The 16,282-nt window shown below is 47.4% G+C and overlaps 1 protein-coding gene across 1 annotated transcript in view; it reads left to right on the top strand.

Annotated features, from left to right (window-relative positions):
* Positions 1 to 11,737, top strand: part of LOC141053020 (uncharacterized) — a 62,225-nt gene extending 50,488 nt beyond the window's left edge. The window contains exon 11 of the mRNA XM_073550350.1: positions 9,368 to 11,737. Coding sequence (XP_073406451.1) covers positions 9,368 to 10,968 — 1,601 coding nt within the window. The 3' untranslated portion in view covers positions 10,969 to 11,737. The remainder of the gene's footprint in view (positions 1 to 9,367) is intronic.
* The last annotated feature ends 4,545 nt before the right edge of the window (positions 11,738 to 16,282 follow it).

Genomic DNA, 16,282 nt, shown 5'->3' with positions numbered 1-16,282 from the left:
AGTAAGGCCTTTAGAAGAAGTGCTGCCAGCTCCTGTGGTTCAATTAAGAGTACACCCCGAGGATCCTTGGGAAGTAACAATACGAACCTTACAGGCCCACGAAGTCTCGGCACAAGAGAAGGGCCGAAATATTTTGGAGCAGATGCGGGCTGAGCTTTCTGGATTAACTGCAGCCCAACTCTCACAGATAAAAACATTGCTGGGACAGTACCATGAAGTATTTGCTAGTCATGAGGACGATTTTGGGTGTACCACCGCCATCAATCATGAAATCCCCACAGCAGGAGCGGCCCCTATCCAGGAACGATATCGACAGATTCCGCCACAACTCTATCAAGAGGTGAAAACTTTGCTGGCCCAAATGCTGCGAAAAGGGGTGATACGGGAAAGTCAAAGCCCCTGGGCGGCCCCAATTGTGTTGGTCCGGAAGAAAGATGGTACACTACGATTCTGTGTGGATTATCGTAAACTGAATGCTTGCACTATTAAAGACTCATATCCACCGCCCCGCATAGAAGAATCCCTGTCAGCCTTGGGAAAAGCAACATATTTTTCAACCCTGGACTTGGCCAGTGGGTACTGGCAGGTGCCCATGTCAGAAGAAGATAGAGCCAAGACGGCGTTCATATTGCCCATGGGACTGTTTGAGTTTAATCGGATGCCGTTCGGGCTGGCCAACGCCCCCGGGACCTTTCAGCGATTGATGGAGCGGTGTCTGGGAGATCTCAATTTTGAGGCTACGTTGATCTATCTGGACGACATCATCGTCTATGCCGCCACCTTTGAGGATCACCTGAAGCGGTTGGGACAGGTACTCAGCCGGTTGAAAAAGTATGGGTTGAAGGTGAAGCCTCAGAAATGCCACCTATTTCGCTCTCAGATTAAGTATCTGGGTCATGTCGTTTCGGCAGAAGGTGTGAGGCCATCCCGGGAGAAGGTGGCTGCTATCCAGGAATGGCCTACCCCCGTGACGGTGAAAGATGTGCGGGCTTTTCTGGGGTTAGCCGGATATTACCGCCGCTTCGTAAAGAATTGTGCATGTCGAGCTCGAGCCCTGCACGACCTGCTGAAGGGGGCTCCCACTGGGGCCAATGGGCGAAAAATCCAGTGGCAACACCCTCAGGAAGAGGCCTTCCGAGACCTCAAGGCTGCGCTCTTGGATGCCCCAGTGTTGGCTCACGCGGATTTCTCTCAACCGTTCATCTTGCACACTGACACGAGTCTTCACGGGCTGTGGGCTGTGTTGTCACAGGTTCAGGATGGCCGGGAGACGGTGATCGCATATGGAAGTCGATCACTCCATGACTCCGAGCGTAACCCTGACAATTACAACTCCTTTAAGCTCGAGCTCTTCGCAGTGGTGTGGGCTATGACGGAAAGATTCGCCAATACCTAGCTGGCTCCGAGGTGGTAGTGCGAACTGACAACAACCCGCTGGCTCATTTGGAAAACGCCAAATTGGGGGCTCTGGAACAGCGATGGGTGGCCCGGATGGCGAAGTACAATTATAAGATTATCTACAAAAGAGGGGCCGAGAATGTCCATGCAGATGCCATCTCCAGGATTCGACATACAACTCCAGGACAGAATCGAGACGAAGAATTAGAAGGAGAGGAAATACCGTTCGCTCTCACTGCTGCCGTGCTTACAACTGACAATAAAATAATATCTTCCTCTGAGACCCCAAGGGGCATATTGGAACAATCCTGGGATAAGTGGATACAACAGCAACAAGAAGACAAAGAGGTTGGCCTTCTCAGGACATGGGTCGCCGCTGGGCAATTACCCACTGACTCTCAACGGCAAAATTTGACTCAAGACCTGTTGCTTATGCTGCGACAATGAGAGAGGTTGGTTATCCAAAAGGGATTATTGTACCGTAAAGTAACATCGCAAGCAACCTCAAAGACAGTTTGGCAGGTGGTTACGCCCGGAGCTCAACTACACAAACTGGCTCGAGAGGCTCACGAAAAAGGGTCCCACTTTGGAGTTAAAAAGACTTTACAATGGTTGCAACAGAAAGCTTATCACCCACGCTTGCCGGCTGTTGTGGACGAAGTTTGCCGGACGTGCTGCTTATGTGAATTGGCCAAACTGCCCGCTCAGCGAGCCGCAACACAGACAATTGTGACTTCAGCACCCCTTGAGCTCCTGACGGTGGATTACCTGACCATTGGTCCCGCATTCCAGGGATACCAACACTGCCTCGTCATGGTGGATCATTTCACCAATTTCGCTGTGGTCACCCCCACTCGGGATCAGACCGCAGAGTCAGCTGCCTCCGCAGTTTGTAGAAACTTTATACAAGTATACGGCTGTCCTCAACGAATACATTCTGATCAGGGAGCATTTTTTGGGGGAAAAGTCATGGAAGAATTACATCACCTCTATGGAATTGACAAATCCCGGACCACACCGTATCACCCGCAAGGGAATGGGGCTAGTGAACGATTTAATCGGACATTAATTCAGATGTTGCCCACTCTGGAGAGTGACAAGAAGGCCCGTTGGCCCGAATATGTTTCTGAATTAGTTTGGGTCTATAACAATAGGGTACATCGAGTGACTGGCTATACCCCCTATTCCCTGTTGTTCGGACGAGAAGGTAAAGGGATCACCGAGGTGGAGTTAGACCCCGAAGAGCCTCAGCCCTAGACTGGAGTGTCGTCTTGGGTCCGAAATCATCGTCACCGGCTGCAAACTCTTCACCGAATTGTACACACCAAGCTCCGAGACTGGGAGCACGCAGGGAAGAATGCAACCCCACCTCCTCACCTCCAAAGCGGTGACCGGGTGCTTGTACTAGGTCAATGCCCCCAGAACAAACTGGAGCCACGTTGGGAAGAAAGTCCCTATCGGATCTTACGCCGTATCCATCCAGACGGGCCGGTGTACAAGATACGACCTGAGAAGGATGAAACATTGCCCTCTCGTATTGTGCATCGTAATATGTTACGCCCATGTACTTCCTCCGACCCGAAGCATCCGGAGCCTACCCCGTCGACATCCGTGCCGTCTTCCGTATGTTGGGACCGGACGACGACGAAGATTGTCTCCCAGGACACAAAGGCCCTCCACTCAGTAATGAATCATCTGGCACGATTAGCCCACCCACACCAATCAGCCCACCAATGTCCAGCACCCCAGACGACTCTACCCCAGTTGAACTTAGACGCTCCAAGCGGTCAACAGCCGGCAAACCCCCTGAACGATATGAGCAAGAACAATTCATATGGCAACAAACATTGAAACCCCTACAGACCAATCTCAATAGATTAAGGCCCTCGCCCGAGGACTGGCGAGCTTACAGGGTGGAGGAATGTGGGGAGGAGGACTCCCATGCAGTGACCGGGCAGGTACCCAGGGGACCGCCATCAGGGTTCCTGAGGGAACGATACTGGAAGAACAGTAAAGGGAGAGACTTGACTGAAGTTGTAAGGGAAACGGGGCGGGGCAAGGGTAAAAGGAGCAGGGGGCGCACTGAAGTGGCAGTTGACAGAGAGCAGGACAACAGACAGGAAGCCATGTGAGACAGAGAGGACCGAGGGAGCGGACGGTGTGTTGTGGAGAGACTGACAGGGCCTTTGAAAGGAAAGCTATGGACTTACCGACTAGTGACACGTGAGAGCCTTGCACCGGCGGCCGCTCCCCTCATAGGTCACATACAGCCGCCCCCGCTGTTTCCCATCCTGCTGTGACAGGTCCACGACCTCCACTGACCGCTGCGACTAGAGACTATTCCTTTACAGCAGTCAGGACACTGCCCCCCTGCCTTCTCCCACAGCTGCGGCCCTGTCATCACCGGCCCCAGGGGGCGCTAACTCGCTACAGGCGGCAGTAGAGACCCCTGTCCGGTTTGCTGAGGGACTCTGGGCAGAGACTGGTGAACGGTTACATTTGGAGACTGCATCATCACCGCGCCCACCGGCATTGTTCCTTCAGGGCCTGTTGTGCCCTATCGGCACAGTTTCTTCAGGGCCTGTTGCGCCCCATCATCATCGTTTCTTCAGGGTCTGTTACGACCCATCGTCACCGTTTCTTCAGGGCCTGTTGCGCCCCATCGTCACCGTTTCTTCAGGGCCTGTTGCGCCCCACCGGCATCGTTTCTTCAGGGCCTGTTGCGCCCCACCAGCATCGTTTCTTCAGGGCCTGTTGCGCCCCACCGGCATCGTTTCTTCAGGGCCTGTTGCGCCCAGTTTCATCCTGGAGTATCGAGGCGACAAGGCAGCCGCATCAGCGACCTCTACGCGGCCACGCCTGTGAACCTGACAGACCCCTGGAAGGATAAGTTTATTATAGTAGATAAGGACCCCCAGTTTGGTCATACGTGGCCTATAGCACCCCAGGCAAACCGGGTTAGTCGCATCCATAATAAGCAACTGTTGTTAGGTTTGTTGAGTCCCTGCGTGGACTGGTTTTTGTTAACCCCTTTTGTTTGCTCAATATAGCCCCAGTGGCTACAGTTTATAAAAGTTGTTTCCACAAACCACACTCAGTCTCGTGCCGCGTCACTGCATCCTGCGAACCTGCTGAACCCTACAGCCACACAAAGACCAGAGGGTCAGGTACAAGCCCTGGCAACACAAAGTTTCAAGTTCAGGTTCAGGCTCACTAAAAGGGATACTAGGACAAGGGGCCTTGCAACATACAGTTGCACATACACACTACTCAGGATACTATTGAGTTTGCTCAGGCATCTCCCTGGTGACGGTGCCTTCTACGGTATACTAGATGCCTCCCAGCTATTGGTTGGGGGCATTTACAATGTGTGCGCTACCCCTTTAAGAGCAGGTGTGCAATCGCACTAGGTGCTCCGCCGGAAGTCAGTGTGGCGTGCACAGACAGTCAGGGAGGAGGAGATGGGGAGTTCATGGCATGGCCAGGCCGATGAATGTGTCAGCATCCCTGCATGGAAGGGGAACCATGCAGGGTCGCCGGCTTTAGTGTGACGATGTGGTGACAACTTTGTAATGGTTCACCTGAAATTTGAGGGTTTTTTAAAATTTTTCTGTGAAACATTTTACTTCGTTAGCTGTAATTTTAAGATTAATTTGTTTTGCTTTTATTTCTTAAAAAATCTGAAATTTGCCAACAATTTAAAAGAATTAGGGTATGTTTCCAGTCAGGAAACGCTGCATGTTTGACGCTGTGTACAGCCGCAGTGTCAAACACGCAGCGTCCAGATGTTACAGCATAGTAGAGGGGATCTTATTGACACCTCTCCATTATTAACCGGGCTTAATGTCACCTTACAATCAAAGGTGAGATTAACCCCTTATTACCCCATATGCCACCGCTACACGGCAGTGGGAGGAGAGAGGCTAAGTGCCGGAATTGGCGCATCTTAGAGATGCGCCATTTCTGGGGCGGCTGCGGGCTAATGTTTGTAACCGGGGGGGGGTCCAATATCCATGGACCATCTCTAGCAGGGGTGGGGATCGTCCGGCCAGCGGGCCATATATGGCTCGCCATATCATCTTGTGCGGTCCGCAGCCACCTGCCCCATTTTTTGGCAGTGGGCCCTTTTAAGAGGTGCGCGCGGTATTGTGCCGCGCTTTTCCCATCGGTGCTCAGCAGGGCCGTATTTGCTATTTGCCCCCCCATCATACTCACCTCCTCCAGCCGTGCCTGCGCTGCAGCTCTGATGGTCCTGCTCTTAATGTGTGAGTGTGCGGTCACACATGGTACCGCTCATTAAGATCATAAATATGGACGCCACTCCACTCTCATAGGCGTGACGCCCATATTCATGACCTTAATGTGCGGTACCACGTGACTGCACACTCACACACAAACAGGAAGAAGCAGCAGGGAACGGAGTCGGCCCAAGCCACAGGTGAGCCAGGGGGAGAAAGCGGTGGGGGGGATGAGCGAAGGGCCGGGTGGAGAATGAGTGCCAGGGATTGGCAATGGGCGCTTGGTGGGGTGTAGAATGATCGTCTGGGGGGGAGTGAGCGGAGCCTGCACTGGGGAAATGGGTGCACTAGGGAGATGGCTGCACTAGGGAGATGGGTGCACTGAGATGGCTGCACTGGGGAAACGGGTGCACTGAGGAGATGGCTGCACTAGGGAGATGGCTGCACTGAGGAGATAGCTGCACTAGGGAGATGGCTGCAATGAGGAAATGGGTGCACTAGGGAGATGGGTGCACTAGGAAAAACGGGTGCACTGAGATGGCTGCACTGGGGAAACTGGTGCACAGAGGAGATGGCTGCACTGGGGAAATGGGTGCACTGAGGAGATGACTGCACTGTGGAAACGGGTGCACTAAGGAGATGGCTGCACTGGGAAATGGGTGCAATGAGGAGATGGCTGCCCTAGGGAAATGGGTGCACTGAGGAGATGGCTGCACTGAGGAGATGGCTGCACTGGGGAGATGGCTGCACTGGGGAGATGGCTGCACTAGGGAGATGGGTGCTCTGGGGAAAGGGCTGCACTGGGGAGATGGCTGCACTGGGGAAACGGGTGCACTGAGGAGATGGCTGCAGTAGGGAGATGGCTGCACTGAGGAGATGACTGCACTGAGGAGATGGCTGCAGTAGGGAGATGGCTGCACTAGGGAGATGGGTTCACTGAGGAGATGGCTGCACTGAGGAGATGGCTGCACTGGGGAAAGGGGTGCACTGGGGAGATGGCTGCACTAGGGAGACGGCTGCACTGAGGAGATGGCTGCACTAGGGAGATGGCTGCACTGAGGAAATGGGTGCACTGGGAATAACGCATTGGGGAGATGGCTGCACTGGGGAAACGGGTGCAATGAGGAGATGGCTGCACTGGGGAAACGGGTGCACTGAGATGGCTGCACTAGGGAGATGGGTGCACTGAGGAGATGGGTGCACTGAGATGGCTGCACTGGGGAAATGGGTGCACTGAGGAGATGACTGCACTGTGGAAACAGGTGCACTGAGGAGATGGCTGCACTGGGAAATGGGTGCACTGAGGAGATGGCTGCACTAGGGAGATGGCTGCACTGAGATGGGTGCACTAGGGAGATGGGTGCACTGGGGAGATGGCTGCACTGGGGAGATGGCTGCACTGGGGAGATGGCTGCACTGGGGAGATGGGTGCACTGAGGTGATGGGTGCACTGGGGAAAGGGCTGCACTGGGGAAAGGGCTGCACTGAGGAGATGGCTGCATTGGGGAAACGGGTGCACTGAGGAGATGACTGCACTGAGGAGATGGGTGCACTGAGGAGATGGCTGCACTAGGGAGATGGCTGCACTAGGGAGATGGCTGCACTGAGAAGATCGCTGCACTAGGGAGATGGCTGCACTAGGGAGATGGGTTCACTGAGGAGATGGCTGCACTGGGGAAAGGGGTGCACTGGGGAGATGGCTGCACTGGGTAGATGGCTGCACTAGGGAGATGGGTGCACTGAGGAGATAGCTGCACTAGGGAGATGGCTGCACTGGGGAAACGGGTGCACTGAGGAGATGGCTGCACTGGGGAGATGGGTGCACTGAGGAGATGGCTGCACTAGGGAGATGGGTGCACTACGGCCCTGCCTGGGGAGATGGTTGCACTGGGGAAACCATGCAAATGTGTTGACATAAATTAAATCTCCGAGCACGCCAAAATACTTGGAGGACACCCGAGCAACGAGTATACTCGCTCATCACTATTAATATTTTATACGGCCCCCGAACACTATTATAAAATTCCAAATGGCCCTTGGCAGAAAAAAGTTCCCCACCCCTGCTCTCTAGGCTATTAATATCAGCCCGCAGCTGTCTGCATAGCCTTTCTAGCTATAAATTATAAGGGGACCCCACGTCATTTTTTTTGGTGGGGACACCCTATTTTAATAGCCAGATAGATATATCTATAGATATATCTATCTATAGATCTACTGTATCTATCTATAGATCTATCTTATTCCATCTATCTATCTCATTCCTTCTATCTATCTATCCCATATCTATCTATAGATAGATATGGGATAGATAGATGATAGATATGGATAAATAGATAGAAGGAATGAGATCGATACATATAGCTATAGATATATCGATAGATATATCTCTCTATGTCTATCTATAGATATATCTATAGATATATGTATCTATCTATCTCATTCCTTCTATCTATCTATCTATCTATCTATCCCATATCTATCATCCATCTATCCCATATCTATCTATCTGTGTGTGTAATGGAGTGTGGGTTGAACAAATGTTAAAGAAGAAGTTGGACAGAAATGACATCACAACTCTTTTTTTTGTTAAATAATATATCTTTATTTAGTTTACAAAAAACGCATCAAAAACTGCATCAAAAGCGCAGGTGACCTGCCAGTGACCTCAGGTGCAGATTTGGTGCAGATTTTACCTGCGGCAAATCCTGAGCAAATCCTAATGCAATCTTGAGCGTGGAAACATACCCTTAGAAATATTCAGACATTGAATGTGTAAACTCTTTAAATAAATATTGATACCGCAAAAAAGTTGACGCATTGTACCGTATTTCTTTTTTACAGCTGCAGCATTTTTCAAATATCCATATTTTATTTAGGATGTTAGAAAAGACTTAAAATTTTAACTTCCAGATATGTTATGTTCAAGGAAATTTACAAAATCTATTTATCAGGGACCTAATCCCTTTTAAAGTGACTTGGAGGGGTCGAGATTCTAGAAAATTGCACTTCTCATAATAACAAAAAGCACAGCACATTCAAGTTGGGTGTTTCACACTAATTAACAAAAAAAGTTGAATGCATAAAATACAAATACTTTTTTTCCACTAAAATGTTGATGTAGCCCTGATTTTATTTTTTCGTTTTCACAAAGTATCATAGAAAAAATGGACCCCACAATTTTGCAATTTCTCATGCATTCGACTGAAAATTAGCACATAATTATGTCAGTTTAGTACCCAACACATAGTGCTTCTGAAGACATGTGCGCCATAAATTTTTCGTGGGTTCTTCCTACTTCAGCAATGCCAAACAGAGATACTAACAGTGTTTGAAAAACACTCAGAAGTGAGGAGGACATTTGGCTTCGGAAGCACGGATTTTGCTTGATTTGATTATGGAAGCCTTATTGCTTTTCAAGAGTCTTTCATCTAATAGTAATGAGGATACTTCTGTTTTTTACACTGACAGAGTAGATTTTTTTTTGTATAATTGTATAATTTTCACCTACATTACATTATTTGATGGCTTATTATTCCAATATCTACAGTAGTAGGCAAAATGAACATCATGATCTACTGGTTCTTTAAACAGGTCTACAAACTGTTTCGGGGAAAAATGTAATTGTGCTACATAACTTGCAATTTTTGTGGACATTTTAAATATGAATGTTGTAACAATGTAATTTATAAGGATTTTTTTATCTAAAAAATATTAATTGCTTTTATTCTTAGCAGATGAAAGGAGATCAGATGGACAGCTGAAATCTTCAATTTTTAAATCAGAGGAAATTGATAAAACACTGGATACAATTCAAGTGTATCCCATTATCCCAGATTTACCGTCATCCCTTTACAGCAAATATCAATCATCTGATCCTATTAAACAGGCCCTGACTTCTGCTTCATCACAGACTATTAAGAAAAATAAAACTCACAAAAGGGACATTAAAAATCTAAGTGCTCTTACACCAGAGGAACCATTTTCATGCTCAGAATATGGAAAAGCTTATTCCCTCCAAACATCTTTTGTTACACATCAAAAAGTTTACACAGAGGAGAAAAGATTTTCTTGTTCAGAATGTGGGAGATATTTTAACCTGAAATCAAAGCTTATTAAACATGAAAAAACTCACACAGCAAAAAAATTACATTCATATTCAGAATATGGGAAGAGTTTATGTAGATCAAAAGTTATTTTACATCAGAGAAGTCACACAGGTGAGAAAACTTTTCCATGTTTAGATTGTGGGAAATGTTTTAATCAGAAAGCAGATCTTGTCAGACACCTGAGAATACACACAGAGGAGAAGCCATATTCCTGTTTAGAATGTGGGAAGTGTTTTACCCTCAAATCACATCTTCTTATACATCAAAGAACTCATACTGGAGAGAAGCCTTTTTCTTGTTCAGAATGTGGGAAATGTTTTGCAGGCAAATCAAATCTTTCTACACATCAGAAAACTCACACAAGGGAGAAGCCATGTTTTTGTTCAGAATGTGGGAAAAAATTTATCTTCAAATCACATTTTCTTACACATCAAAAAATTCACATAAGAAAGAAGTCATTTTCATGTTCAGAATGTGGAAAATGTTTTACCTTTAAATCACGTTTTCTTCAACATCAAAGAACTCACACAGGGGAGAAGCCATTTTCTTGTTCAGAATGTGGGAAAAGTTTTACAGATAAATCAGTTCTTTTAAGGCATAGAAGAATTCACACAGGGGATAAACCATTTTCATGTTCAGAATGTGGGAAATGTTTTGCTGTCAAATCACGTCTTCTTCAACATCAAACAACTCACACAGGGAAGAAGCCATTCTCTTGTTCAGAATGTGAGAAATGTTTTACAGATAAATCAGTTCTTGTAAGGCATCAGAGAATTCACACTGGGGAGAAGCCATTTTCATGTTCAGAATGTGGGAAGTGCTTTGCAGGTAAATCAAATCTTATTACACATCAAAAATCTCATACAGGGGAGAAAACATATTCATGTTCAGAATGTGGGAAATGTTTTACCTTTAAATCACATCTTCTTATACATCAAAGAACTCACACAGGGGAGAAGCCTTTTTCCTGTGCAGAATGTGTAAAATGTTTTACAAATAAATCAGATCTTGTGAGACATGAGAGAATTCACACAAGGGAGAAGTCATTTTCATGCTCAGAATGTGGGAAATGTTTTACCTTCAAATCACATCTTCTTCAGCATCAAAAAAATCACAGAGAGGAGAAGCCATTTTCATGTTTAGAATGTGGGAAATGTTTCACTGTGAATTCACATCTTCTCCAACATCAGAAAACTCACAGGGGAGAAAGCCATTCTCATATCTAGAAAATAATAAATATTTTATTAAAAACTGTTGAATTCATGTTTTTAGCCATGTAGTCTGCATTTTTAAAAGCATTTAGGAACCATAGGAACTTGGCCAGAAGCTGACAAAAACTCATCTGCCAATAATATCAGCAAAAAATTACAGTATGTGAAGTCATGAGCTTCATGGCATGGGTTTCGTGGCCAAGTAGTTACACCTTGACTTGACCTTCAAATTTGCCACATCTCAATCATGTTAAAGGGAACATCTGCGACTTTAAAAAATAAAAGGCATGTAGATGCTAACAGAGGCAACTACTTTTCTGTTGTACCCGGGACACCAGTCATTGACCACTCCTGTTTCACGGGTATGTCAGATGCTGCAGACGGTCGCTCTGCATCTGGCTGCAGAAGGCCTCTGCGTTTGGCTTTGCAGAAGCCTTTTTAATCCTTCTGACTCTTGGACCCAGTGGCAACCTCCCTGTTCCCCTCGTTTGTCTACCCTCTCTGTCTTTAGTAGTGTGGGAAGACTAAGTGCAACACGAGGGGAAGAGGGAGGGGAGAACACAACACTAGGGAGGTGAGGAGTGGAGACCTCTAGGCAGATCTAAAATCACCCTGTCTGCCCTGAATGTCCCTATATAGGTTCTGCACCTATCGTCAAACAGGAACCCAATCCCTGCCTGATCCTTAGCGAAAGTCCATAGTTACGGAGAGAATGGGGTGGGCACTAGTCATCCTGCCAGAGATTCAGCTACTCCCTGGCAACAGAGTAGCACTTTCTTTTCCTGTTAACAGGGGGGAACTACTGATGTCATGCTGATTGACAGTCAGCTCTCTGATGCCTAGTTAGGGGAAGCTGAGTCAATCAGTATGACACCAGCAGTCTCACCCTGTCAACAGGAAAAGAAACTGCTGCTCTGTTGACAGGGAGTAGCTGAATCTCTGGTAGGAGTAGTCAATGACTGGCGCCGGGTACAACAGACAGGTAGTTGCCTCTGTTAGTAACTACATGCCTTTATTTTTTTAAGTCCCGCTTATCTACTTTAATAAATTGTGGATTCTGGATAATCTACTCCAATCCTTGCAACCTACAGGACTTGATCTGTTGCCACAAAATATTAAGCCTTTAGTGTCAGGCAATTTTGTCTTTTGTAACCAAGTCCCATTTTTCAAATCTGACTTGTCGTTTCTTGTGGTAACAACTTTAGAATGCTAAATATCCCTGTTATTCTGAGATTAATTTTTCAAAATACATTGTACTTTGCTAGTGTTAAACACAAAATGCGTCAACTTAAATATATTTCTGAAAATGACTGAAACTTTATTAAAATTTAGCTTAAAATTTATTCTCATGTAGTGAAGTTCTTCATGTGTAGTATCACATCAGTGTTTCAGCTCCAGGGGCGGACTATGCTTCCTTTTTCTATGATTCACCGATTTTCAATTTGTAAGTGTAAATATAGCAAGCGCATCACTGACTTAAACATTATGTAACAAATAACTCATATAAAACATACATTTTATTCAAGATTAGTTAAACTTCTTTAAGATAATGCAGAGAAATATATACGGCCAAATTATAGTTGCTTGTCTAAGAAACGGTAGAGGAAGCACAGATTGACACAATCATCTGGTGTCTCCCTACCTTGCCATGAAGGTTGGCAGCCTACACCTGTGCAAATAACGCCCCCGCTTGGACGTCAGCTCTCCCTATCTGGCCTGTAGTGACCCTATAAAGCAGGGGTGGGGAACCTCAGGCCCCAGGGCCATTTACGGCCCTCGATGACCTTTTATCAGGCCCCCGAGCAGATTCTCAGGGACCGCATTCTTGGGCAGGGAGCTGTATTTTGATTGCCACAATCTCATTAATTTCTTCTTGCTCTGTTAGCACACACACGCAGTGTTCACTACTGAACATTGAAGGGCATGCAATGAAAGATTAAGTCATGAAACCAGTGCCAGAGTCAGGATCTACTTTGTGGGCGGAGTTTGTACGGCCCCCGAAGGATGATATAAATATCCATATGGCCCTTGGCAGAAAAAAGATTCCCCACCCCTGCTATAAAGAAAGGGAAATGGAAATCTGCAAAACCAGTCAGCAACGAAAAGTAAAGAAATGACATTTTGTGGTTGTATCCTGTATTCTAAAGAAATTGGTTGCAGAGGTATGCACGTTGCAACCTGTAGAGTTGAATGACTCCATAAATAAATATGAAAATGCACTTTGCCCCGACAAAAAAAAACATGTAACTCAGTAAAATAAAATATATTATGCATATAGCAATTCTAATAGCATCTTTTTATACACTTAGACATATTTATATTTTTCGGATTATAAGACGCACCACAAATTGAGGAGAAAAATAGGGAAAAAATTTTTTTGTAATAAAATGGTGGTGCTTCTTATAATCCATGCGTCTTATTGCATACCGGGGGTGGTGGCTGCTGGAGGATGCAGGAGTGGGTGATGCTGCAGGCCACGGGCTGGGATAAGGAGGTGTCCGGCGGTTCTGCGCTGGGGTCTCTGGTGCCGCTGCGGGGGTCTGTGGTGCCACTGCAGTGGTCTGTCGTGTCGCTGTGGGGGTTTCTGGTGCCACTGCGGGGGTCTCCGGTGGTGCGGGGGCTCTGCCGACATTTTGTGCAAGTCCAGAGCCCCGGCACTTCCATGGTTCCCTGTGCGGTGGACTCCGGGAAAATGGCCACCGGGGGTAGTGCAGATGGAGATCTCCTGAAATCGCTGAAATCTCTCCCCGCACGGCACCGCCGGCCACACCTTCATCCCAGACTGCGGCCTGCAGCAACGGTACTGGTAAGGTACGGTATATACACATTATAAGATGCACCTCCATTTTCCACCCAAATTTGGGGGAAAAAAGTGCGTCTTATAATTCGAAAAATATGGTAGATATCAAGTAAATGCACAAATCTAGAGATGCAAAGACACAGTCAAATGACTCAATATACAAGTTCTCAAAAAATTAGAATATCAAAAAGTTAATTTATTTCAGTTCTTCAATACTAAAAGTGAATCTCATATAGAGCCATTACAGACAGAGTGATCTATTTCAAGTGTTTATTTCTGTTACTGTTGATGATTATGGCTTACAGCCCATGAAAACCCAAAAGTCATTATCTCAGTAAATTAGAATACTTTATAACTCCAGCTTGAAAAATGATTTTAAAATCGGAAATGTTGGCCTACTGCAATGTATGTTCAGTAAGTGCACTCAATACTTGGTCGGGGCTCCTTTGGCATCAATTACTGCATCAACGCGGCATGGCATGGAGGCGATCAGCCTGTGGCATTGCTGAGGTGCTTTGATAGCAGCCTTCAGCTTGGCTGCAACTTTGGGTCTGGTGTCTCTCATCTTCCTGTTGACATTACCCCATAGAGAATCTATGGGGTTAAGGTCAGGCGAGTTTGCTGGCCAATCAAGCACAGTGATACTGTTGTTTTTAAACCAGGTATTGGTACTTGAAAATAACTCATGAAACAATAAAGTTACATTAAAACCAAGCACACCATTGTTTTTCTTGTGAAATTCTCAATAAGTTTGATTTGTCACATGACCCTCTTCGCATTGAAAAAAATAAACTTGGATCCAAAATGGCTACATCAAAATGGCCGCCATGGTCACCACCCATCTTCACAAGTTTCCTCCTCCCATATACTAATGTGCCACAAACAGGAAGTTGATATCACCAACCATTCCCATTTTATTTAGGTGTATCCATATAAATGACAAACCCTGTATATTTCACTGGCAGCTTTCTAGCAATTCTATTATATACTTACCTAAAATTGTCCGTCATCCACTTCCGTCCGAACGTCCTTGAATCCCACAATCCACCACGCCGCAGTGGAAGTACGCAGACTGCCATATTGGAATACCCAAGTGAAGGGTATTCCAATATGGCACCCGCTGGAGGCACCAGGCCCTTCCGCAGTACCACCAGCGGGACACCCACGTCGGACCCCCCACCGCCACCGCTGGACCCCTGCTGGACCCGCCGGATCCCGCCGCTGCCTGCCCTCTGGTGACGCAGTACCCCATCTCCAGCAAACCACCTCTTTCCTGCCGGATGTGACTGCACGGAGGTAGGTGGGCAGGCAGTGGCGGGACACACACCCCACACACAAACACTGCCCTCTCGATGCGATAACATAGGACCCACATCTAGTGTATATATATATCTATTTTATTCTGATGGATCACGCTGTCAATTTACCGTACTTGGCTGATAAAATGTCGGGAGTCCTACAAGATGAGTGTGCAAAACTCGAACGGCACACGCATAGTTGTGTGCACTTGCATTGGCAAGTGTTGGCCGATATAATAAGCCACTCGCAGCATGCTAAAAATTTTTTCTCAGTCCGATCCGAGCGGAGAAAAAATTGCAGATGACCAGGAACTCATAGAATAACATTAGTCAGTGCACGTACATCTTGTGCATGCGCGGCTCCACTCCGTACACCTCGTACACGCGGCTCCGCTCCGTACACCTCGTACACACACAGCTCCGCTCCGCACACACACTGCTCCGCTCCATACACCTTGTACACACGCGGCTCTGGTCCGTACATCTCGTACACGCAGCTCCGCACACCTCGTATACACACGGCTCCGCAACGTACACCTCGTACACACGCGGCTCCGCTCCGTACACCTCGTACACACACGGCTCCGCTCCGTACACCTCGTACACACGTGGCTCCGCTCCGTACACCTCGTACACACGCGGCTCCGCTCCATACACCTCGTACACACATGGCTCCGCTCCGTACACCTCGTACACACGCGGCTCCGCTCCGTACACCTCGTACACACGCGGCTCCGCTCCGTACACCTCGTACACACGCGGCTCCGCTCCGTACACCTCGTACACACGCGGCTCTGCTCCGTACACCTCGTACACACGCGGCTCCGCTCCGTACACCTCGTACACATGGCTCCTCTCCTTACACCTCATACACACACGGCTCCGCTCCGTTCACCTCGTACACACACGGCTCCGCTCCGTACACCTCGTACACACACGGCTCTGCTACATCCACCCTGTAAACCCCTCCTGACCCCACACATAAACTTCCCCTCACCCAGCGCCATGACAACTAGCACAGCAGAGTCCTGCATACACTGAGGCCCCTGATCATGTGACCCCTGACTCCTCCCCTCCTGTGACCTCATCCCAGGTCCTGTGCTCACAGATCAGCCATATACAGCTCTGGCAAAAATTAAGAGACCATTGCACAGTTTTATAAAAATCAGCTTCTCTACTTGTCTGACAGCCATTCCATTCCAGTGTCAGTTGAATTCCAACCAGAGTACAC

This window comes from Dendrobates tinctorius, unplaced genomic scaffold (assembly GCF_039654945.1).
Source record: "Dendrobates tinctorius isolate UK_male_01 unplaced genomic scaffold, ASM3965494v1 ptg000164l, whole genome shotgun sequence".
NCBI classification, from domain to species: Eukaryota; Metazoa; Chordata; class Amphibia; order Anura; family Dendrobatidae; genus Dendrobates; species Dendrobates tinctorius.
Note: the sequence above shows the minus strand (reverse complement) of the source record. Positions and strands in the feature narration are given on the sequence as shown.